Source organism: Malania oleifera, chromosome 3, assembly GCF_029873635.1.
Source record: "Malania oleifera isolate guangnan ecotype guangnan chromosome 3, ASM2987363v1, whole genome shotgun sequence".
In the NCBI taxonomy this organism is placed as follows: domain Eukaryota; kingdom Viridiplantae; phylum Streptophyta; class Magnoliopsida; order Santalales; family Ximeniaceae; genus Malania; species Malania oleifera.
Window position 1 is genome coordinate 81,145,178 of NC_080419.1, and position 26,480 is coordinate 81,171,657.

The window sequence follows — 26,480 nt, forward strand, 5'->3', positions numbered from 1 at the left end:
TTTTAGCTCAATATTGTGTTGAAAAGGACATCCAACTTTGATCAAGGTAATGTGTGAGGAGGCGTGAGTCTAATGAGAGGCTATGTCAGCACCATATATTACTCAACTCTATCGCCAATCCTGAATTTGAATCTTAAATTTAGATTGAGGAATTCTTGCAATTCCTCATTGCTTCAATATTCTTTGATTGATTTTTTGTTGGCAACATCAAATTTCCGGCTCCAAGGGGTACTTACTATAGTATTTTCAGTGGATTGTCATTACCTTTTAGTTTCAGCCACTGTGAAATCTTGTTATTTTTATTATTATTATTATTATTGTTATTTTTCCAATAGTTGGTTTGTAGTGTAGATCTTGTGTTTATAATTTGTAGGCTTAATATATGAATTTTTGTGTTTTCCATTTGCAAATCTTGGAGTATACAAATTTTTTCAAAAAGTACAATTGCATGATTTTTTTTTTAGTCTAGCTTGGGTTCACATCCAAAATTGTATGCTTTAAATTTTTTAAATGCATTGTGTTGTTTGTGTGGTTTCTATTGGTCGTAGGGTGTGATCATAAAATTGTCTATGCAAAATAAGTTTCCTTTAAAAAAAAACCCAAATGTGTGCTTCACTTGTGTAACACAAATTATCTTTTGTACACATAATCGGTCCCAAGCCCAGATAAAGGTGCAGGGTTGTGTTAAATAACTGGTAGTTAGTATAAAATTTTGTCATATCTTATTATCATGGATTCTTGCCAAATTTACCTAGATCAAGGGAGTAGACTGGATCGGCATAGAAGGGAGAGGGCTAGTAAGTTAGCACAAGAAACTAAGATTAGATTAGCGAGTTGGAATATAGGGATTCTTACGAGCAAAAGTGTGGAAATAGTGGAAATAATGTTTAGAAGGAAAATTTACTTGATATGCTTTTAGGAGATGAAATGGGTAGGATAGAAAACTAGACAAATTGAAAAACCAAGATTTTAACTTTGGTACACTGGAAAAGAGAAACATAAAAATGAGGTGGGAATTATTGTCGGAAAAGACCTAAAAGGTAATGTAGTAGATGTTAAGAATAGAGGATAGGATCATTAAAATCAAGATTTCTCCAGGCCTAGAGGTAGTGAACATCATTAGTTTGTATGCTTCCCTAAATAGGCTTAGTAGAAAATCTTAAAAGACAATTTTGGGAAGATATGGATAGTATTTTACAAAGGATGATAATGTTTGAAAAGACATTCATAGGAGTTGGTTTGAATGGACACATTAAAAAGGATAATATAGGTAATGAGAGGATACATGGAAGCCAGAGATATGGAGCCAGTGATACAATCTTAGATTTTGCTGTATCTTATGATTTGGGTATATTGAATACTTGCTGTATAAAAAGAGAAGACCACTTAATAACTTTCAAGAGTGGGCATAATAAAAGCCAAATAGATTTCTTAACTTGGAATGAAGATTATCTGTCTTGTAAGGATTGTAAAGTTATCTGTGGTGAAAGTTTGGCGATGTAGCATAGAGTCCTAGTATTAGATATACATATTAAAGAATGGAAGAGAAAGAGTAACATAAATCAACACAAGAGGACTAGATGGTGGAGCTTGAAGGGAGATAGTAATAGTATTTGATTGGATAGTAAGGGGTAAGAGAAGCAAATACTGTTTTGAATAAAATGTCTAATTCTATTGTAAGGATAGACAAAAGAGGTTTTAGGTGAGTCCATAGGAAGATACTCAGGTAGTAAAGAAAGTGGTAGGATCAAGAAGTTGTAAAATACCTTAAGACAAAAAGCAATTAGTATAAAATAATGAAAAATTGTAGAAATATAGAAAATCTTGAAAAATATAAAAGAGGCGAGAAAAAAAAAAAAATGCAAAAAAGACTATTAGTGAAGCTAAACATAGAGCTTACGATACTTTATAAACTAGAATAGATACAAAAAGAAGGAGAAAAAGACATTTATAAACTTGCTAGAGCTAGAAAAAGAAAATGCAAAAATTTAGGTGATGTAAAATGTATAAAGGATGAGAATGATAATGTCTTAATTAGAGAAGAAGACATAAAAGAGAGGTGGCAAAGATAATGAAAACCAAAATGAAATATTGAACTTGGAAGTAACAAATGAGGGGAAGACTAAAAATAGGAAATTTATTCGCAAAATTAGAGTCCTTGAAATTAAGATGACATTAAAAAAGATGAAAAGTGGGAAGTCTATAAGACCAAATAAAATACCATTGAAGTTTGGAAATGATCAGGGGATAAAGGAAATATTTGGTTAACTAATCTATTCAACATTATTATAAAAACCAAAAAAATGCCAAAAGAATGGAGAAAAAGTACGTTAGTACCTTTATACAAAAGCAAAGGTGATATTCAAAACTGTAATAACTATCATAGAATCAAGATTATGAGCAATACAATGAAATTATGGGTAAGGCTAATTGAACATAGAAGAAGACTAGAAATGAGGATTTTATAAAATCAATTTGGTTTTATGCTTGGGAGATCAATAACAAAAACTATTTATCATTTAAGAAGTTTAATGGAAAAGTTTAAGGAAAAGAAGAGGGACTTGCATATGGTTTTTATTGACATAGAGAAAGTATATGATAGAATACGTAGGGAAGTTCTTTAGAGTACCTAGGGAAGTTCTTTAGTGGGTCTTAGAAAAGAAAAGGGTATATAGTAGACATACTGAGGTCATTAAGGATATGTTTAATAGAGTTGTGACTAGTGCTAGGACTATAGGAGGGGAATCTAGAGATTCTCCAATCACAATGGATGTACCTCAAGGTTCTAATTTGAGTCCTTATCTTTTTACCTTAGTGATTGATGAGCTTAATGGAACTATCCAAAATGAAATCCTTTGGTGTATGTTGTTTGCAGATGATAATGTGTTGACTGATGATAGTAGGAGTGGAGTGGATTCTAAGCTAGAATTTTGGAGAGGCACATTAGAGTCTAAAGGGTTTAGGATACGTAGGAATAAGACAAAATATGTGTTGTGTGATTGTAGAATAATCTTAAAATTAAAAGGAAAGTTTTATAGATGGCCATAAGGCCACTATGCTTTATGGTTCAGAATGTTGGGCAACTAAGAAATAACGTGTACAAAAAGTAAAAGTTGCTGAAATGCAAATGTTAAGGTGGATGAGTGGTATAACATTAAAAGATAAAGTAAGAAACAAGAATATTTGCAATAATTTAGGCATAGCACTGATTGAAGACAAGATGAGGGAGGGGCGGTTTACATGGTTTGAGCATTTGAAACGCAGGCCTAGTAGAGCACCTATGAGAAGGAGTGAGTTAGTTATTGTTTCTGACATGGAAAGGGGTTGGAGTAGGCCTAAAATAACTTGGAATGAGGTAGTGAGGAAGGATTTAATAGCTCTTAATCTAATAGAGGAAAACACTCTTGATCGGGGGAATTGGCAAAAAAGGATTCATGTAGCCGACCCCACCTAGTGGGACTTAAGGCTTCTTGTTGTTATTGTTATTGTTGTGCTATGGATATATAGACTAGTTACATTGCGTTGAATTTATTGATATGCAGTCAGTTGGCAATCGAGTTGGAGTTGTTGAACCGTTCTTGATGCGCATGGCCCACGGTGCACCATTGTGCAGTTCAAATAGATCCGGGGACAACAAGCGGGGATTTCTTAACAGGCTTGACAACCGACACAGGATCACAAATAATATTATGCTTTCCATTGAGCACTCAATTCGAGTGTGTAAACGATTTTATGTTGCTCTCATTTTGTCGAGACTAGTTCAGGTGACTTTCTTATGACATGAGATATGAACATTAACCTATCTTTCTTTTTCTTTCCATTCTCTAAATTTGAAATTGTAAGTGTCTGTTAATCTGCATGTGCAGACATTTGGTTATGTGTAGTATTTGTGTACATTTAAGCTTGTTTCTTGTTTCTACATGTTACAGCATTTGGGAGCCCTCCATTTAGCTTGTCCAGTCTTTTCCCCTGTAGTTCATCCTCAAGAAATAGTCCAATTACGTGCAAGGACTTAAATTTTGATGTTGAGGGGAATTTAGAAGTCTCAATTTATAGAAAATTTGACTGAAAATTTGAGTTTGGAACAGATTTTGATTTTGATTTAAAGAAGCAAAGGAAACTTACAGTAAATTATGCAAATTATCTGTGAAACTTTGGAAAATTTTGAATAGATGATGATGAATAATTTAGAACCAAAATGAAAAGCTCCAAAATTTTTTATTTATAAAATTATTAAATTATATTTAAAAACTTAAAATTCAGCCAAAAAATTTCAAGAAAGAAATTGTATGATGTTTCTGTTTTAATGCCTCCCAAAATTTGAAAATTTGGCCAAAATTTAGGTGAATTTACCGAAATTTACTATTTTGATAACCTGTTTATGTTTTTCCTGTTTTATGTACTTGAACCAGTAACTTTCATATTCGAGTGCTGCACCTTCAGCATTAGGTCAAGGGTTACCCCCTCCCTAGACCCAGGTCTTGTATGAGAGCCTTTTGCACTGCATGTTGCTTTTGTGTTTTTATTTATGTTCAGTTTGCTTCCACTGTGATTATGTGATACATGGATTGTGCTTGCCTCAGTTTGCTTGATAAATATGTTTTTTCTAATATTGGGATGAAGGAAGCACCTGTTGTTGAGGTTTGTGAGGCATTTAAAGTGGCTAGAGGCATGGTTCAAGCCCTACAAGAGAATGCTGGAAGGTTTGCATCGATGGTTTCTGTGTTTTGTGAGAGGCTTGGATGGCATGATCTCGAAGGCTTGGTTGCTAAGTTCCAAAACCGTGTTTCATTTGGAGTGAGACCAGAGGTCGTAGAGCTTACTACTATTCCATATGTCAAGGTGAAATAAAGTCAATTTCTGATTACCTTTGAAAATTAATGAGCTGTTGATGTTTGGTGGAAAACTGCCAGTGACTTCATTGAACAGTTATGATGAACCATATTGAGTACCTGTTATTGTTTTTGTTTGTTTGCCCCTGTTATTGTATTTTAGGGTTCTCGAGCAAGAGCACTTTATAAAGCTGGCTTGCGCACACCTCTAGCAATTGCTGAAGCAGCTATTCCTGAAATAGTCAAAGCTCTTTTTGAATCTTCATCATGGGCTGCACATGGTAAACATTTTGTAGGAATTATTCAGAGTTTTTGTGTAGTGGGGTTAAGTATCCATAGGATCTATGCATGTCTGATCAACTTACCCACTTTGTGTAGACATTATTGTTTGGTTTGTGTCCAAATTAAAATAAACTGGGTTGGGTATTTGGGCATGCTATACGTGCACTTGTTATGCAGCCCATGTGGTGGTTGAGCTTGCACCACATTGGGTTGCAAGAAGCACTTATTTGATATGTCGAAGAACCCAGCCCAATTTGGGTTAGTTTGGAGACAAAACTAAACAAATAATAGGCTAATGGCTATATTGAGCCAATTAAAAGTCTGGTGGCACATTGACTTAACATGCATAGTTCAGTGGCCTGTGGGTACTGAATTCTTGGTGCCTAGTGTTTCTAATTTGATTATGACTGTACTATGATTGCACGTTATTTTAATTCTATCCTTAACTTTTTTGTGAGCTGACCTGAGATTCTGGGGTATCTTTTTTCCGAGGTCTTCAGATTTGTTCTTGCACTATTTTCCTTTACTGAGGCTCGTGTTGGATTGAACTTGTAAATTTTTTTGAAGTTTTCTTGCAAGAAATATCCAATTAAAACTCCCTTTTATACAAAAATAGTTTTTTCCTTGGTTATTGTTATGCACACTCTATGGGTTTTCTTAGAACTCAAGAAGGATGATTTGAACCAAAGTTATATACTGATCTATATTAAGTCCTTATGGCAATGAAATGAGACTTAACCTTGTGTAGTGTATGTCTGTTTGATGCTTCTGCTGGATATTAATATTCATTGAAAATTGTACTGTATATTGGCAAAAGTGGATGGCATAAAAATAAAATCTCTGATTTTCTAGTCAGCTATTTGAAACATTTAATTTTGCCTCAGTGGGATTTTGGAGTAGAGGTGCTGTTTTTACATAGGCGTTTTTTGGATTTTCATCCAATTGAGTTATTGCAAATTTGCTGTTTTCTTGCAGTTTAGTGTTAAATTTGTCTCTTTTTGCATCAAGTCGTCTAATTTTTCCATTCATTTAAATGTTCCTGGAAGAATCGGCACAGCGGCATATGCAATTTGGAATAGCCAAGAAGATCAAGAATGGTGCACGCAAAATTGTCCTTGATAAAGCTGAAGAGGCAAGGGTTGCTGCTTTCTCAGCTTTTAAATCACTTGGACTTAATGTTCCCCAATTCTCTCGACCCTTATTAGCTACTTCTGCGGGAAATTCCACTGGGCACGAAGGTGCAACTAACTCGTCGGGTGATGACACAACTAGTAGCTTTGTTGGTATAAAACACAAAGAGCCTGTTTTAGCTAAGCCATCTATAGAAGGATGTGAGAATTATGACAACATTGCACCAGATATTGAAGGAAAAAAACCAACAAAAATATCTGACATTAGATTAGGGACTTCGGCAGAAGTAAGCTCAAGTGCAGTTATGCAATGTAATTCTGGTGATGGAAATCCAGCCGTTGGTGATGCACTTGATCCTGCTGATGATCACACTAAAAATGTGGAGACTATTTCTGTTTTAGGAAATTATGGAAATGGAAACAAGGTTTGTGATGGGTCTCTTGCTAATGGAGCTGAGAAAACTATGCAGGAACTGTCGGGCAGAGAAAATGTGTCTCCTGACAAAAAGGACAGAACACACAACAAGGGTCCAATGAATGCAGCAAATATTCCTGGTGGATTTGATTCATTTTTGGATTTGTGGGAGTCTACCCAAAATTTCTACTTTGACATTCACTTTAACAAACAATCTGGACTGAACTCTGCTGCCCCCTTCGAATTACATGGCATAGCCATCTGCTGGGAAAATTCACCTGTATATTATGTCAATCTTCCTAAAGATCTGCTGTGGTCTCACACCAAAAAAGATGATTATTTACCCATAACTTCATCCAGTGATAAAAAGAATGACCTTAGTTCAAACCATTTGTTGGAGACAGCTAATCGTAGGTGGAATAGAATTGGGAGGATAATGGTTAAAAAGGATGTCAAGAAATTTACTTGGAATTTAAAGATTCCGATTCAGGTGTTTAAAATTCCTGCTGTTTCCATTCAGAGATTTGGTGGCCTGAATCATGCAGCGAGAAATATGGGTCTTGAGCTTGTGGACAACCTATATTTTATCTTGCCACCAATTTCTTTGCAAGGTGTGATTGACATGTGCATTGTTGCGTGGATCCTTTGGCCTGATGAAGAGAGAAGTTCATGTCCAAATCTTGAGAAGGTAAATCTAAATACGAACATAACAAATGTGAGAATTTAAGGTAAATATTGTTTTTAGTGATCCAAATATGAAAATATTTGTAAATTGGTGGAAAAGGATTCATATGGCCAAACCCACCTAGTGGGACTTCAGGCTTGGTTTTTTGTTGTTGTAAATATGAAAATATTTGATATTTTTTGTTTACTTTTCTCTCTGCAGCTCTAACAATAATATAATGATTTAGGAAGTTAAGAAGAGATTATCGGGTGAAGCTGCAGCGGCTGCTCACCGGTCTGGTAGGTGGAGGAATCAGATGCGAAAAGCTGCACACAATGGTTGTTGCCGTCGGGTTGCTCAGATTCGAGCCCTATGTTCTGTTCTTTGGAAGTTACTTGTTTCTGAAGAACTTGTTGAAGCACTTATGAGCATTGAAATACCTTTGGTAAGGGCTTCTCTGTTCCACATTTTGAAGTTCTCATAGTACTGAATCTGGACCATTCTGCAAGTCTTGCCAATAAAATTGCGTTATGTAATTGATTGGTCTCATTGTAGGTATAAATTACAGGAGTTCTTTAGATCAATTGTTAAAATCATGATCTGGATTGTCGGATTTCCACTTTACCAAAATGCTCCTGTTGTAGGATCACAAATTTGTAGAATTGGAGTACGATAAGTGGGATCGTGGTAGGATTATATGATCTTACAGAATATACTAGTCCTTTGCATGCACTCTGTGCGTATTTTAAATTTTTTATTTTTATTCAAACACAAAAACCCAAACCCAAACAAACCAAGCCTTAAGTCTCATTAGGTGGGGTAGACTAAATGAATCCTTTTATGCCAATTTATGCGATTAATTCAAGGCTATTAAATCCTTACTCACTATCTCATTTCAAGTTATTTTATACCCCTTCTATTCCTCCCCACTCTCACAGTAACTAACTCACTCTTTCTCACTGGTGCACTATGTGGCTTATGTTGCAAGTGCCTAAATCGTCTAAGTCACCCCTCCCTTATCTTCTATTGGAGTCATGCCTAACTTACTGCGAATATGTTCATTTCTTAATTTATCTTTCAGTGTTATACCGCTCATCCATCTAGGCATTCTCATCTCGGCAACTTTTACTTTTTGGATATTTTGTTTCTTCATCGTGCAACATAATTGAAAATTATAACTTGACATAATATAGCTTTTAGTGTAAAAATTATAATTTAGTTTAATTTGTAACTTATTAAGAGAGCATTTGGCAATTGATCATTAGGGAAGTTGAGTGGTTATGAGAAGTTATCAGTGAATAAAATAGCTGTTGGTAATTCACTTGAACATCCACTCATAAGGGTAATCTCCTTATTAAGTAGTATAGATTAATTTTTTTTTTAACTGAATTACTTGTACTGGATTCTTAGTAGTTGTCATGTACAGCTTGTTCAAGGATTGGACAACTTAGAATGTAAATTAGTTTATCTAATATTTAAATTTTTTTCACCTGAATTTTTTTTTAGATTGATGTTCATAAAGTGGTTCAAACTTCAAACATCAACATTTAGGTTGAGTATATGCTTAGATATTTAATATACTAGTGCATTGGATGATAATAATGATGATCTTGATAATGCTTTTAGTGATCAGGTTGATGATGTCGTCTATGATGATCTCGATGATATTTATGGACCAAAGAGTGGTTTGAATGCTAACACTAATGTTAATGAGCTAGCTTGGTAGGTTAGCTTTTGTTATGTGTTTGCTAATTTTTAAATGTATTTTATATGTTCATGTTATTTAGTTGTTTGCTGACTTATTTGTGTTAAAACAATATGTTTTTCTTTTCTTTTATTTTCTGTTTTTCCCTGTCCTTAAGTATTTATTCCTTTTCATATAAGCCCCAGGTTAAGACTGCAACAATTTTGAACCCTTGATGTCTTTGTTACATGGGGCCCTGCCCTTATGAGCTACTTGTTAGTTTCCTAGTCTTGAACACTTAGCAGTCAATTTTTTAGGTTATGATATTAAAATTTATGAAAAATAACTTGTAAATTCTTTTTTATTATTTATTTTATATTGTTAGTAGAATCTTTTGATCCTCTTATCTGATCCTACGATCTGATTCTACCCACCCTTTCATAGATCAAATGTAGGACCGTGATTTTTAACAGCCTTCCACATACAAACTCAACAAAGGCTCAGATCCAACTGTTTTCTGTTTGGATAGAGATGTCTTTCTTACCTACATGCTAATCTTTGATGTCTGAGTAGAAATATTTTTAGGTGCATATTATCTTGTGGCTGGTCTTTATTTTTAAACACTCATCATGTATCAAGTTAAGTGCTCAAGATTCAAGAACAGGTCTGGGGAGTATGGAAATGCTATGTATATCTTTCATTCCTGAAAACAATATTGCCGATAATTCTACTTTTTAATTCATATTAGTTAATTTTCTTGGTTTTATTATAGTTGACAGTTATTTTTTATGTTGCAGGTCAACGTTCTTGCAGACATGGAGGTTTGGGGAATAGGTGTTGACATGGATGGCTGCCTTCAGGCACGGCATGTCTTGGGGAAAAAGCTCAAGTGTCTGGAGAAGGAAGCTTATAACCTAGCTGGCATGACATTTTCATTGTATACAGCTGCGGATATTGCAAATGTACTCTATGGACACTTGAAGCTGCCCATGCCCGAAGGGTGTAATAAAGGAAAACAACATCCAAGCACTGACAAGCATTGCTTGGATTCTTTAAGGTATTAAAATGAACTTTTTTTTCCCTTTCTTAAAATGGTTTCACATGAAGACTTTGTTCAAAAGAAAATGACCTGTGAAAAAATATTTTCTAATATTTTCCCCCTTGTGTTTGGGTTTTCCATAGTGAAGAAAAATAATTCAATTGGTCAACAGAAAAAGACCATTTTAAAGTGGAAACCAGTTTCTGCTTTAGGATTCAGTAAGCATATTTTCTTCCATGAAACAAACAGTTGGAACTTTGTATGTAAACTTATGGATTATCAAATGATGCTGTCCCGTAAACATTTTATTACACAGGCCAATATGAATGTAAGCCATGGTGGTGCTTTAGCCATGTTCGTATCCTAGACCAATGTTCTTTGTTCTATATGATTGGTTCTTTTATCACGTATCCATGGTTTAGTGGTAAATTTGAATCATGATTTAGCAGTAAACATAAATTGATTGTATTATTGATTCCATAATCCCCTTTACGTAAAAGACTTTTGTTGCAGTTTTTGGCATCTATGAAAGAGAATAATTTCTAATGGCATCTATGTTTAGATATGGAATCCTCTTGTTGAATATTATATTTGCTGACCTTACAAATTTGATATCACACTACCGTTGAGGTGGGTACTTGGAAAAGCAGGTACCACCTGCCTTTACAAAGATAAGCAGCACTTACCTGAGATATTGGTAAGGAATTATATTCCATAAGCCACGTTGCATATTCATTTGATTGATGTTCCTATGAATAGAGCTGCCAGTGAGCTGGGGTTGCTTGAAAGCGGCTTGGAGCTGGTATCAATAAAAAGATTTATCAAGCTCACTAATCATGGTTAATAAGCCAAGCTTGAACCTGATTTTATTGTGCTAAGCTTATTCCTGGGCTCATGAATAGGCTTGTATATGAGGCTGTGAACAAGCTTGTAAATAGGCTTTTCAGTATCTTGGCTTATGTTCATAGCATTGTTTTAAGAATCCGAACTGGTTACCAGTCCGATAAAGCCACTGGGTTGACCAGTTTGACCAAATCAATAAAGCCACTGGATTGGTCAAACTGGTTGGATTGGTGAGTCAAACTGATAGTTGAATTGGTGATATTAGTGTTACATATATAGTTATATACACTCATATGTATGTATGTATGTATAAGAGGGTTTAATGGTGATTATTGTTGTTGTTGTTATTATTATTATTATTAGAAGTCGTACAAATATAAAATAATAGCTAGAGATGATTTGCTTCAATTAAAATTTATTTGACTGCATAAGAGTTTGATTCATTCATAAATATTAAATAAGAGCGAGAGAGATTTTGGGTAAACGAATTCAGAATTTGATTAATTCTATATGCTTATGTATGTGGGTGTGTGTATGTTTAATTGAACTTGTCTAAACAGATGCGATGGTTGTATAATATATAACTTTTATAATATTTGTTCAATTAATGTTCCCAAGCAATGATGGCTGTATTAGCATGGTTCATATTCCCCCTTCATGAGGTAGTGGGTTCTAAATTTGTAATCTCACTGGCATCAAAACTGTGATTTTATTTTATGACAGGCTGGGTCAATCCAGTTACCTTCCTGGGTTCTGTCCAGTTTAGGCTGTCTCACCCAAGTCCGGCCAGGTTGAGTCTGGTTCATGTTATGTCCAGTTTCATGGTGATTTATGAGAGGGTGGCCAACCCAGTTGGCTCCCCAGGTCTGGCCAGTTTAGGCTGAGTCACCCAAGCCTGGCCAGGTTGACTGTGGTTTGTGTTTTATGTCTGGTTTCATAGCATCGCCCAGAATGGTAGAGCAGCTTATTCTGGTCTGTCCTGGTTGGATCGAACATTCTGGTCCGGGGTTTAAAAGCATGATTCATATATATACTTGTCTACAATATAAGCAGCCTATTAAAAGGCTTGTTAATAGGGTCATCAATATTTGATTTAGGAATTCATATATATACTTGTCTGTACAATATATAAAGAACATGGAAGTTATTGCATAGATATCTTTTGAAAAAGAAATAAATTACTTTGAATATTTGGATGACTTGTCGCTACTGTAGATTATTGATGCAAAAGTGACTTGTACAGCCAGTGACACCATCTAGCATTATTGATCAAGCAACCGTCATCTACAGCTATCCTCACCACTGTAGCTGCTATTTAGGGCTTTTATAAATCTTTGGGTCTCTTTTGGTAAGGTTTTTATCCAAGATTGTGATTTGGTTAACAAGTAGCTAGGACTCATTAGGGCTTCTACACAAAGTAGTGGGATTATTCGTCATGTGATTAGAGGCACCCGAGTCCACGTACCAGAGTTTAGTAGAATTGTTACCTTGGAGCCTCATTGCTGATAATGCTGAAATTAGCATCTGTTGCACCTTTTCGCAGTAATTCGCTGCAGGAGGTGCAGGAACAGAGGAGTCACCTGAAGAAGAGCCAGGGGCTGCAAAAGTCACTACGGGGGGTACAATAACAAAAGTATGAAATGCCTGGGCCCGATGATTCTGAGGGTGGATACGATTGTCTTTGATAATGTGACCCTTCTTTTTGCAATAAGAGTAGTATTTCTTGGAACCATTAGCAGCGATATGCCCAAATTCTTTGTAGCAAAAACACTGGAAGGTGCTAGAATGCGCAGGCGGTCCTCGTTGAGCAGCATAAGCCACAAGGACAGACCTTGAATTACCATGAGATTGTGCTAGAGTAACTTGAGTACTAAGCTGTTGTACTTCACGAAGTAACTCACCAAAACAAACATCAAGAGAAGGAATAGGAGAGCGATTCAGCAGAGTCGAGCGAACAAATTCATACTTGGGGCATAGTTTCATAAGAAACTGATCACGACGACTAGTCTCATGAAGACGTTGAATAATGGAAAGAGAGGCAACAAGAACATCCGCGGTAATTAGATTAGAATATTCTTTCCAAAGAGTCAGAAATGCTGAATAATAGTCTTGGATGGAACGATTGTCATGTTGAAACATAGCAATCGCATGCTTTAACTGAAAACGACAGGCACCGTTATCTTGATGATATACTGTTTTTAAGTAAGTCCACATGGATTGAGCAGCGTCATAAGGTTGCAAGTTGGGGACAATATGTGGCTCAGCCGAGCCAAGAAGCCAAGACATAATCCGAGCATCAAGCACAACCCATGAAGGACAAGCCGTTGAATTTTTGGATTTATCAGGATTGGGTGCACAATCCGTGCCATCAATATGACCCCAAAGATCTTTTCCTTTAAGGAAAAGTTCAAATTGAAAAGCCCACGTAGAATAATTGTGCCCGTAAACTTGGCACACAGGTGCGGAGTCCATGCTAAATAATGGAGAAACTCGAGAAGCCCAAAAAAACAGACTGTGCCGAAAGAAAAATACTACCAGAAAATCGAATCAACAAAGGTACAAAGAAAACCAAGATCAACCTGCCTACACTAAAAATAAATCGTGAACCAAGAAACCTGCTGTGCCAAGAATCACAAGGACAGAGAAGTACCAGAAACAGCAATAGAATGCTGTTCCTATCGACCTGCCTGCACTAAAAATAAATCGCGAACCAAGAAACCTGTTGTGTCGAGAATCACAAGAACAGAGAAGCACCGGAACAACATCTGAAAGCTGTTCCAACAGCCACTCAGTCAAAGAAATACCAAAAAACAGAGAACCAAAAAAATTCCAGAAGAGAATAAATCCACGATAGCCATAGAAACGAGAGACACCTCCGAAACCGAGAAGACAAAGAACTGAGAAGACAAAAAAATTCGAGGGAAAGAAATTAGCATTCAGCTGACTCTGATACCATGTCAAAGTATTGTGTGAATGGCCGAATGGTTTGGCCTTGAGTTTTGTATATTATATATAGACTTTACAAGAATGCTATACATGGAAAGAAAATAAGTTCGAGCATGATTCTAGCCCTATACATGTAAACTATAATCTGTCAAGCCCTATACATGTAAACTATAATCTGTCAAAAATATATGCTAACCGTACAAAATAATGAATGGAGAAATAAGGAAATAAGTGTGGGCTGAAATAAGGAAAGAAGTGTGGGCAGCAAGGTTGAAAGAAGTGTGGTGTGGACAGCAAGGCCGAAAGAAGTGTGGACAGCAAGGCATTTTCTGTTTACTGTTCTGTTGACAACCCGCAACAGGCCTAAGAAGCTTGTGACAGAACACAAAAGGGGTGCATCAAATAGTAAGGTGGGTGGGTGCCTGGCAGCACTAGAAGTGGTTGGACAGCTGTCCTTATGCATGCTAACCAACCAATCAGCAATAATAGTAGTTAAATGCTGCAGATGCTTCAAGCTTGGCCATAAGTCTAACGAGTCTCCAGAAAGGGCTGAAGGCAGAGTTAATCTTGCCGAGGATCCAGAGGCTGATGATGAAGAGAATTTTGCAATTCTTGAGGACCAAGAGGAGCAAGTGGAAGCTGAAAGGGATATGGCAAAAGACAGGATTGAGCATGATGTCCTTAGTGAGGCTTTAGTCATTTGAAGGACATTACTTTCCCCTCCAACCAGCAGCAACAATTGGCTATGTAAGAATACCTTCTGAACTAAATGTAGAGCTGGTGGAAAACTTCACAACTTGGTAATTGATAGTGGGAGCAGTGAGAATCTGGTTTCTCAAGAGATGGTAGACAAGCTAGGATTTAAAAGGGAAAGACATCCACAGCCATGCCGAATTTTGTGGTTCAGCAATGGAAATGAGGTAATCATCTCTTCAAGATGCCTCGTTAGTTTCTCAATTGGTTTCTTTAAAGAAAACGTTTATTGTGATGTGGCTCCAATGGATGCATGTTCTTCTTGGGCAGCCTTGGAAATGTGATAGGGGCACAATCCAAGATGGTATCATGAATTAATATTCATTTTTTGTGCATGATGGTGAGAGAAAGAAGAAATTTGTGCTGAAACCAATGAAGGATGTTGATGTTAAGAGGCAAGAAAAAATGGTTGTTCACTTGAGCTCTTAAATAAAAGGGATTTTGCTTAAGAAAGTAAGGAAAATGGGTGATTTACTTCCTTTTTCGAAAGGAAGGGAAGCTATAGTTGGAGTTTACAAACGAAGTCAAGGAGATTCTTATTGAGTTCAAAGATGTGATGGCAGATGAGTTGTTGGCTAGACTTCCTCCCAAATATACAACATCAAATTGATCTTTGATCAGGTGCTACATTACCTAATTTTCCCCACTATTGAATGAGCCCAAAGGAGCATGAAGAGCTTCAAAAATAGGTTAGGGAACTTTTTTTGAAAAGGATTTATGAATAAAGCCTAGTTGGAGTTTCCAAATGATGTCAAGGAGATTCTTAATGAGTTCAAAGATGTGATGTCGGATGAGTTTCGTGATAGACTTCCTCCCATGAGGGATATACAACATCAAATCGATCTATTACTAGGTGCTACATTACCTAATTTGCCCCACTATCGAATGAGCCCAAAGGAGCATGAAGAGCTTCACAAGCAAATTAGGGTATAGTAGTTAGAGGCGCGACGTGAAGGCGCGTGCCTCACGAAGGTGAGGCGTACAATTATTAAAATGTGTAAAATGTCTATTTGGGGTAATTGATATATGAACATATGAATATCTAGTAATATTAGAATTTAAAATTTCAAAACATTCAATAACAAAATTGAAAATTTAATAAAATTGCCTGGACGAAGCCCAAAAGCATCAACAATTCAACATAGTTCAACATCAAAAGAAAAGAGTACAAATAAAAAAATTTCAATAAAAAGAATAAATATTAAGTATTAGTTATAATTTATAAACTTACTTTAATTAAACTAAATATTACAAATTAATAAATAGTAGCTAAATTTCAGTAAAAAGATTAAATATTATGTATTAGTTATAATTTATAAACTTACATGAATTAAACAAAATATTTAATTAGTAATTACATATAAAGAAGAAGAAGAAGAAGAAGAAGAAGAAGAAGAAGAAGAAGAAGAAGAAGAAGAAGAAAAAGAGTAGCTAAATTTCAATAAAAAGAATGATATTATGTATTAGTTATAATTTATAAACTTACATTAATTAAACTAAATATTACAAATTAAAAAACAGTAGCTAAATTTCAGTAAAAAGAATAAATATTATGTATTAGTTATAATTTATAAGCTTACATTAATTAAACTAAATATTTAATTTACAAGCTTACATATAAAGAAGAGGAAGAAGAAAAAGAGAAGCAGCAGGCAGCAGTCAGCAGCATGCAGCACTCACAAGAAGAAGAAGAAGACTTACGAAGGTTCGAAGGCAGGCATACGAACTCGCGAGGGCTCCTGTTGGTTCGAAACGAAGTCGTGAAGGGTTGTGCTTCTTCAGAATGTCGAAGACGAACTCATGATCCTGGTTTGAAGCTCGGAGACGAAGTCGCAAAGGCTTTCAATTGGTTCGAAGGCTCGCAAATGAGCTCACGCTGCTGGTTCAAAGGATCGCGAAGGCTCCTGCTGGTTTGAATGTGCAAGATGAACTCACGAAAGGCTTTGAAGGGCTTAAAGGGGCCAGGGCTCTGTTCGTTCGAGTCGAATGAGGGCTATGGGTCTGGATGTGGCTATTTCTCTCCTTTAAATGACTAAAAATTCACAAGGCGTGACTCATTGCGCCTGTCGCCCCATTGCGCCTCGTCTCGCCTAGCATCACCTCTTGCAGGTTGCCTCGCCCCACCTAGTTTGAGGCGCAAGCCTCTTCACCTCACTACGCCTTGCGCCTAGGAGGCGCGCTTTTAACTACTATGGATAAACACGTTGACAATATCTAGTGAATTTTAGAAGTTGATGAATACTCACCCTCTCCTAAAGAGCTTTCTATGCAATTCTCACTCTGGCACTAGGAAACATCAAAGTGATCGAGGAGTCATTTTGCCTTATTTGGTATAGGGAGAAATTACTACTAGAAAATAAAACTACACTAGTAAGCATAGGAGCGAAATTACTACATGATGGAAATCCATCCCAAACGCACGAGACAAGCGATCACAGGTAAGCATAATGCCCTAAACAAGCTCGGCTCGTGACGGGGTTGCTCTGAGAGAGAGATTTTAATTTTTAGTTTATTAACTTGTTATTAAAGAGTGCAAGAATTTTGTAAAAAATATTGACACATTAATTTAGCCTAAAATAAATAGAGGAAGTTACTAATTAATTGTCGTTTTTCATTTATAGTATACATAATTTAATTGAGTAAGAATAATAGTAATGTTGTTATATTTCCCTCATTGGAATTTTTTTTTTTTTAAAATGACATTTAAAATTTTTGTGAAATTGTTAGTTTAATGCATATATATATATATATATATATATATATTACATAGATATGAAATATTAATAATAAGCTTTATATTTTACTATGCTGATGTTAAAAAAAAAAAGCAGTTTAATTTGGATGTATATTATTCTCTTCAATTACTTTTCGAACTGTTGAAATAAAAAAAGTGATTTTTAGTGGAAATATAAAATGATGTGTTACAGTTACTATTTTTTTAAAAACTCTGCTTATGCATGAACTTTGAATTATGATGCAATTATATTTTTCTGTATTCTGTATCCCATCCTAAAATAAATAATTCAAAGCATACTGTGATTCGGCATAGTGACCGGCTAATTGGCCATTATTTGACCCTAATAAGTAGTTCATGCATACCACAATCTGAAATGGTGTTAATGCCTAAGCTTCACCTCAAGAACTATGTAACTCTTAAATAGTGTAGCCCATCCCATACCTGTACCATGATCTGAAACTTACTGCCGCAGCGCCGCTCCAGGTAACTACTCTTCCAATGTCCACACTGTGGGTCTGCCCTTGACCCTATAGGATCTATCTTCCTAACGCAGAGATTGAAGACATTCCACAACAAAGCAGTGTTTTTGGCTTTATTTTTCAATATTATGTTGGTTGTGTTTGCCCGCCTTTATGTAGTTGTATTCCTTGTTGGCAACATTTGGCACCAAGATTTTGCTTTTGATAATGTTCTAGCTGTCGATGGAGATGTTACTATGGTTTACTTTCCTAGAACCATGGCTCTACCTGGTATACTGGCCTCATTGCTTTTGGCTTATAGATCATATTTTCTATGCAAAACTGATGGTATTGTTTCCCAATATTTCTCTTTATATATTAGGCTTGGCAAATAGATGTGAATCCTTGTCTAATGTGAGTGTGTGTGTGTGTGTTTTTTTTTTTTTTTTTTTTTTTTTTTTCAAATTTTGGGGAATTGCTACAACTTTCTTTTCCAATTTGTATGCTAATGTATACTTTTAATCTGTTGCCTTGCTAGCTGCTATACAAGTATAATTATGTATTTTGTCATGCTTAGCAGCTCAGTGCTCTATCATGCATGCTTATTTTCCATTATTGTCATACTTGTCGAGTGAATGCTTAATAGCAAAACAAATGTGGATTTGTTCCAGGAATGAACATCCTATTGTTCCGGTCATTAAAGAGCACCGTACATTGGCAAAGCTAATGAATTGTACATTGGGATCAATTTGCTCACTGGCCAGGCTATCTGCAAGAACACAGAAATACACACTGCATGGCCATTGGCTCCAAACAACTACAGCAACTGGACGACTTTCAATGGAGGAGCCTAATCTTCAGGTTTGAGTTATTTTTTGTTTTCGCTCCTATCCTGACCTTTCCTTGAGTTGAAGTCAATAATTGGTATGATGAAAATGGTTAAACTTGTGTGTGTGTAGTGTGTTGAGCATATGGTTGATTTCAAGATGAAAAACAATGACCAAAGTGGAGTTGACCCTGATGCTGATAGTTATAAAATTAATGCACGTGAATTCTTTGTGCCTACCCAGGTTAAGTTTTTTCCCCCTTTTGATTGATTTACTTGAAAGATCCTGTAAGGATTTCAGGCTTTTTTGGTTCGTGGTTGAGTTTGAACCTGATTTTTATTGCAGGAGAACTGGCTACTGTTAACAGCAGATTATTCACAGATTGAACTTCGCCTGATGGCTCACTTCTCAAATGACTCATCACTGATTGAACTCCTTAGTAAGCCGCAGGGTGATGTCTTTACCATGATTGCAGCGAGATGGACTGGGAAGCTGGAATCTACTGTTAGCTGTCATGAACGGGTTCAGACCAAAAGGTTGGTCTATGGCATTCTCTATGGAATGGGTGCAAACACCGTTGCAGAACAATTGGACTGCACTTCTGATGAAGCTGCAGAAAAAATTCAAAGCTTTAAAAGTTCTTTCCCTGGTGTTGCTGCCTGGCTTTGTGAAACAATTGCATCTTGTCGTCAAAAGGGGTTAGTCAACTTTGTTTTCTTTTTCTGCTGGTTACTGGCCATCAATTTATCCCGTTGTTTTTAAGTTAATGCTAAGTCTTAGAAGTTAGAAGCAGCAAATTGCAGCTCTGAGTAAACTTGCTATATTGGCAATATTTTACAAAACCATCATTATTTTCATGGATAACTGTAATTAGCTGTGTACCAATTCTAATATTATCTTGTCTTAATTGTTTGTCCATGTATGCTCTGAGTTTATTTTTATTTTCATTTTTTAGGTGTTTTCCTTTCTGGATTATTTAATTATTTTTTTAACTCATTGAGGGCTTCCTGAAATTGTATCATGATCTCTATCCTGTTATAGTATTTTTTTTGTTTCTAATTTATTGTTTGTTTTGTCAGTGACTCTGGAGGTTCAACTGCTTATTTGGTGATATAGTGAAGGGGACATAATTGGACTAGATTCGAGGATATTTAGTTCATAGTTTTGTGTAGGGATGTTAGATCTTGACATTGCCTGAAAGCTTAACCTGCTAGCTTATGGGCCAATAATCCGTATATATATGAAGCCCTAACTTTCCCATGGATGTTTAGTCTGTTGCACGTGTAGAGGTAAAGAAACAATGAATGACACGCACTATGGGGGATAAGAAAATTTTTAAGAAATAAATGAAATAATTAATGCGAGCAACAGGAATAGAAACCTGGTCTTCTTCACAACCATGGATCCAATACCATGTTAGGTTGTGGGCTAACAGTGTATGTCAAGCTGTAACATGGGAAAGAAAGGATAGTTTTACATATTGTTTTGTTTGACATTATGAAGTTTTACATATTGTTTTGTTTGACATTATGGACTTAAGTTAAAATATTTTATTCATTCCGAGTTACTTGGATTATATGTTATCTACTCTGATGTTTTCAGATATGTGATGACTCTTAGAGGAAGGAAACGCTTCCTGTCAAAAATAAAACTTGGAAATAGCAAAGAGAAGTCAAAAGCGCAGAGACAAGCTGTGAATTCGATTTGTCAGGTAGCACATTGCTCCTCCCCATTTTGGTTTAAATGTACCAGAAGAAAAAGAGAAATTTGTGTTGAATGGCAATTTTGCAGGGATCTGCCGCTGACTTAATCAAGATTGCAATGATAAACATTTACTCTGTGATTGTTGAAGGAGTTGAGATGCCTAATCCAAGCTCTGCGTTTGCAGCAAAATTTCAAATGCTTAAGAACCGATGCCGAATTCTTTTACAGGTTATTTTAGAAATCTGGTGTTGATTATTACTTTTCAGCTGCTTAGAATCTGTGAAAATGTATATTATAAAAAACTGATAAAATGCTATTGATTTTGTTGGATGCTGCCCAGGTACATGATGAGCTAGTACTAGAAGTTGATCCTTCTGTTATAGAGCAAGCTGGATCATTGCTACAAGTAAGCATGGAAAGGGCTGCCTCTCTTCTGGGTATGTTTTTAGCTTTGAAATTTTATTTTAATATTTTTTAAGAATATATTTATTAGACCTTATGATTATTTTGTTTTCATTTTTCAGTTCCTTTGCATGTAAAACTGAAGGTTGGGAGAACATGGGGCTCTTTGGAGCCTTTCCAGTCTGAAGAATGTAAGGATGAAGTTCTTGTGCCTCGTTCTTAGATTATGAAGTAATCACCTTGGAAAGCGAAGATAGACGGCCATCAGACTGATTGGTTCTTCTTCATTTTAATATGAGGTCTTAAAGGCGAAGATCTCTGGCTGTCATTGGTTTTACTTCATCTTTATTATGAGGTCTTAAAGTGGATGATTTTCCAGTGCTTTTGAGCACACCTATGCATGTGGCAATGCCATTCTAATTATTCAGGTTAAGTGATATTCTACCTTTGAAAAGAGGAGGGTCGGGTTAGGGGATTGATTACAAGTGGTTGCTTGAATTGTGATCTGAAACAAGGTTTGCCTTCAGTTGACATCCACGAGGGATATGAAAAAGGAAAATGGGTAGGTTTGGAACGAGCTGGTGGTTCGTCTCAAGTTGTCTATCCAATGAGCCAATGAAAAGCAACATCTTGTTTTATTCAATTGGATAATTACAGCTTCAACCTTTTTATTAATGGAATTGTAGAACCTGTAATTCATGTCAAATAAATCACACATTTTGCCTCCAAGCTTGAGTTTGGTAATATAACGAACAGATAGGCATAGTGCAGTTCTAGTGATGTTTTCTAATGCTTCAATTGCTGATTGGTTTCTAAGTTCATTTTTGTTATGAAAACAAGTCACATGAAAAGGACTTGCTCAACTTGGCAAGTTTGCTTTATCAGAAAGGATATAACAATGTCTCCAAGTTTTGTTGGTGTCATTTAATGAAGTTTGGCGTCTCCTTGAGAGCAACCTGTAGAGTCATATCACCTTCGATTGTTTTGAAATCTTGCATCTCATGTAGCAGTCATTATGGGATGAATCCAGTTGTCTGCCTCTTGGGAATTGTTTCCAGTTTCATCTTCTAGTGGCAGAGTTACTTTCAGACTTTGAATGGAGCAGGAAGACTTCAGATGGTTCTATACTATGGGAAACTTACATGGCTGAAAAGATTTTACTGTTTCGGGGATAATAAGCTTTTTCAATAAATTTTGATGCAGCTTGTGAAATGTTTTGAAGTAGGGAGATAATGTTTGATGGTGTGATGGTGTGAACTAATGTAAACTTCTAGTGTGCTTTCAGCCTGCATTTGGTAAGTGAGGATCTTGATGGTATATGGAAGTGCTCATGCAGTTTATAGAAGTAGTCATATTGATTCAAAGAGGATGGTTGCCTTTGTGATGGATGCATCTAGTCATATGCCTTTCTGGATAGTTTCCAGTTTCCTCTTCTTGCGGTTTGGACTGGAGTTAATCTGAAAGACTTTGAATGGGGTGGAAATATTTCAGATGGATCTATATAATGTGAAACTTGTCATAGCTGAGAGGATTTTTTTGTTGCAGGGATAACAAGCATTTTTTCTGAATTTTGATACAGCTTGTGAAATGTATCAAAAGGCAGGTAAGGTTTGATGCTGTGTTGGTGTCAACTGATGCAGACTTCTAGTGTGCTTTTCAGCCTGCATTTGCTAAGGAGCTTGACACTCTATTGTGTTGGTGGGAATTTAAAGCATGTTCTGAGGTATATCTGTGCTCAGTATTTGTTCAGGCGTACTCTGCACTAATATCATGACTGCATGGTATAACATCCAAATCTCTGACAGCAGCTAATTGGAATGTCTGCATGTTGTGCCCTTCAGTTCAACTTCTTTCGTGGTTCTGATTTGTCTAATAAGATGTCTACAATATTCTTTTTAGCAAACTTGAATGAAAATCATTGGATGCAAATGTTATTATAACTGATTAATTCCACTAAATCAATTATTGATTTGACTGTGTATTGGATGTTTCCTACTATTTTTGTGCTCTTAGTAAGCTGGTAACTAGTCCACCTGTATGTAGGGGTGAGCATAATTCGGGAAAACCCGAATTAACCGACCGAAATTGGTTGGTTCGTTTCGGTTAAGAAAATAGGATCGGTCGGTTCGGTTATGGTTGGATTATGGTTTTACAAAGTTCGGATAATTGGTTAATTGGTTCGGTTAGGAGGAATGTTAATTGGGTTAACTGAAATAACTGATTTAATAATTAATTAAAATTTAAATATAAATTAGTATATGTTAATTTGTTAAAGGCGGGATGGGGGAAAAAAGGCGGAGCGGAGGCTAGTGCTAGGGCTAGGGTTTTGTAACTTTTGTTTGCTGTCTGTTCGTCACCACAACTCCACTGTCTTTTGCGCCGTAGCGAAGCCTTGGTTCTCCACTAGTCCACTTCTCCTTCAGTCCTTCTCCACTTCTTTGTTCTCCCTCTTCATGAATCACCTCTTTGCGGCTTCACCTGAATCGCTTGAGACCCTCTCGGCTCTTCTTGTCTTCCCAATTCCTGTCTCGATCCCGAATCCCTCTTCCTTGATGTTGACTTCCCTCTTGATTCTTGGCCTCTTGGACCTCTTCGGCTCTTCCCTTCCCTTCCTAGTTCTCGTGAGATGTGAGTTCGTGACCCGTCCCGAATCCCTCTTCGGCTCTTACCTCGCGTGGGTGTGGCGACAACTCTTCACGCAGTGACTCAGGTACCTTCGAGGCTTTGACCTTATCCTCTTCTCTCATTTGGTTCTTCTTGTTTTTATTTTTATTTTTTTCTGTTTGTTTTTAGTTCTTATTCTGCTTGTAAATTTCAGTAGTTCATGCTTCATTCCCAATAAGATTTTCTTGGTTAGATTGTATGGCATCCGTGACTGTGAGCTTCCGGTGGATAATGCCATAAATTATAGAAATGCGTTTAGCTTAGATGGTGTTCTTATTTTGGCCCATTATGGCCCATAATGGTGCTCTTCTTTTGAAATGTGTTTACTTAGATTATAGTAAATTGATGAGATATAGTTTTTGTGGAAATTTTGTTGCTTAGTTCTTAGATCTGCTGGTTCATTTCTATGTTGTTCTTGGAACTGATCCTGTGTTGGGGTTGTTTGCTATGATATTGTTAGTATGTAGGATTTGTATAATTAATTGCATAATTATGTTGTGTTGGTGCCCTCTGCTATGTAAATTTGGAAAAGGAAAATAAAATTTAGGGCCTTGTTTTGATTTGATTTCTATTATTCCCTGTTTGCCAATATTTTAATATCGAACAAATGGCTAAGCTAGCAGATTGTGTTTGATAATTGTTCATTCATATTGTGTTAATATTTTTGTTGTTTTGGCTTTGATTATTGCTAGTGAAAATGGAGTTGATTAATGTGATTATATCCCGTTTCATGTAATAAAAACCACTAAAAATTCATAATTTTTATTATGTTGCGTTGTTCATAACTATTGTCACAAGTTGCAATTCATAGCCCTATGCCTATATGATGGAATTTACTACTTTATACACTTTATGATTGCGCTTTACCCTTTTTTTTTTTTTTTCCTCCAGATATTAAAGAGAAAATGAGCAATGACTTGCCTATAGAGGTGGAGGTGCCAAACTTGGAGGATGCAATAATTATGCAAGCTACTTCCCAACATCAACCTTCAAATCCCAGCATGACAAGTGAGAGTGCTACTAATCCTCCCATTGAATCTAATCAAAAAATGAGGAAGAGAATGAGACCAAGATTTGAAATGTGGGATCACTTCACTAAATTGTGACTGAGTCTGGTGAAATTAAGGGTAAGTGTTATTATTGTCATATTGATTAGATTGATGATCCTAAAAAGAATGGTACGGGCATACTTAGATATCGTATGGTTAGATGTGCACAAAATCCACATGTTGAAGAAACAAAACAGACAATTAAATTATCAACCAGCCTCAAAAAGTGTAGAGGGCTCAGAGGCAACTCTTACAAATTGGAAATTTGACCAAGAAGCAATTCAAAAGGCTTTATTTTACTTGCATACTGTTGATGAATTGCCTTTTAAATTTGTAGAGAATATGGGTTCAAACATCTTATGAAAGTTGCATGCTTTCATTTTCGAATTCCTTCAAGATGGACAATTTCTAGGGATTGTTATGACTTGCATGGAAGAGAGGTTAAAGTTGAAATTTTTTTTGAAAACCTCCTCTCAAAGGGTTAGTTTCACAACTGATACATGGACTTTCTTGCAAAAGGTCAATTATATGTGTTTGACTGCACACATTATAGATAATGATTGGAAATTGAACAAAAAGATCCTTAACTTTTGTCCAATTTATAGTCATAAAGGTGAAGAGATAAGTATGGCCATTGAGAGGTGTTTGCTTGATTGGAGTGTTGATAATGTGTTTACAGTGATTGTAGATAATGCAAGTTCAAATGACGGTGCAATTGCCTACATAAAAAGAAAAGTTTCAAATTGGAAAAAAGACATTCTAGGGGGGCAAATTCATTCACATGAGATGCATTGCACATATAATTAATCTAGTTGTGCAAGATGGTTTGAAAGAAATGGGGGATTCACTTGCTCGTGTTAGAGACGCAGTCAGATATATTAGGCATTCATCGGCTAGGTTGAAAAATTTCAAGTGTTGTGCAGAAGTAGAAAAAGTAGAATGCAAAAAGATGTTATGCCTAGATGTTAGCACTCGATGAAATTCTACTTATCTGATGCTAGACACAACTCAAAGATATGAATTGATTTTGATAGGTTTAAGGATGAAGATCTTTTATTTAGAATTGTGTTTGAGACTAGGGATGACATACCAAGTAGATTTGATTGGGAAAAAGTCAGAAAATTTGTGATGTTTTTGGAACACTTCTATGAGCTCACTGTACGAGTTTCAGGTTCTTTGTATGTTACACGTAATACATTAGTGGGATTGATTGTCTTCTAAAAGAGTGGGAAAGTAGTGATGACTTGGAGTTGAGTTTAATGAGCATGAAAATGAAGGATAAATACAACAAGTGCTGGTGAAACATTGACAAAATGAATATGTTGATTTTTGTTGCATCCGTTCTTGACCCTAAACGTAAGTTGGGATTTGTGCAATATGCTCTTTCTATGATGTATGAAGGTGACAAAGGTCTATTGATGGGGAAAAAGGTTCAGGATACAACATTTGAACTGTTTGCTGAGTATAATAGGTTGTCACGATCTAAAAATGAAGATTCAAACAGAAGTGAAACTTTAGGCTCCACTTGCTCCACTGGTCAAGGGGAAAACGGCACAACGAAAGTTCAAAGTTTTGTATCAAAAGTACAAGACTCAAATTGGAGGTGGAGACAATAAATCATAGTTGGATAGGGCATCTAGCTGGCTAGATCTGAGCCTCTGATGGTTTCAATATGGATTTTTTTTTTCTTGTGAATTAAGAGCTGCTTAATTAAGCTGATGGTGGGTAACGTAACATTGTAAATTCTACTCTTATAGTTCAATAGCAAAATGTCCTTTTTATTAATAAAATTAATAGATGAGGTGCTTAATTAAGTTGGAATTGGTAAAAAAATCTACAATTATATTCTGTTTTTATTAATTAATTTCAAATTAATTCGGTTAACCGAATTACCCGAAAAGGTAATTCGGTTGGGTTCGGTTCAGTGAGGCTTCTCTATTCGGTCAGTTCGGTTAATAGTTCTCATTAACCAAAAATTTTGGTTAATTCGGTTAATTAACCGAATTTGGCTGAATTGACCGTTTGCTCACCCCTACCTGTGCATGTGATAG

At 36.0% G+C, this 26,480-nt stretch overlaps 1 protein-coding gene across 6 annotated transcripts in view; it reads left to right on the forward strand.

The window, feature by feature from the left end:
- LOC131150592 (helicase and polymerase-containing protein TEBICHI) overlaps positions 1-26,480 on the forward strand; it is a 42,970-nt gene that overhangs the window by 13,387 nt on the left and 3,103 nt on the right. The window contains exons 14-27 of one of the 6 annotated variants that reach the window (XM_058101409.1): positions 3,543-3,764; positions 4,624-4,842; positions 4,996-5,113; positions 6,161-7,347; positions 7,571-7,768; positions 9,805-10,064; positions 18,455-18,644; positions 18,743-18,853; positions 18,956-19,308; positions 20,213-20,321; positions 20,402-20,542; positions 20,655-20,751; positions 20,839-22,497; positions 24,272-24,507. In XM_058101409.1, the coding sequence (XP_057957392.1) occupies positions 3,543-3,764; positions 4,624-4,842; positions 4,996-5,113; positions 6,161-7,347; positions 7,571-7,768; positions 9,805-10,064; positions 18,455-18,644; positions 18,743-18,853; positions 18,956-19,308; positions 20,213-20,321; positions 20,402-20,542; positions 20,655-20,751; positions 20,839-20,939 (3,306 nt within the window). In that variant the 3' untranslated portion in view covers positions 20,940-22,497; positions 24,272-24,507. Of the gene's footprint in view, positions 1-3,542; positions 3,765-4,623; positions 4,843-4,995; positions 5,114-6,160; positions 7,348-7,570; positions 7,769-9,804; positions 10,065-18,454; positions 18,645-18,742; positions 18,854-18,955; positions 19,309-20,212; positions 20,322-20,401; positions 20,543-20,654; positions 20,752-20,838; positions 22,498-24,271; positions 24,508-26,480 lie in introns of those variants that run through there. The other 5 variants (XM_058101412.1, XM_058101414.1, XM_058101411.1 and 2 more) reach the window with 5 other exon arrangements.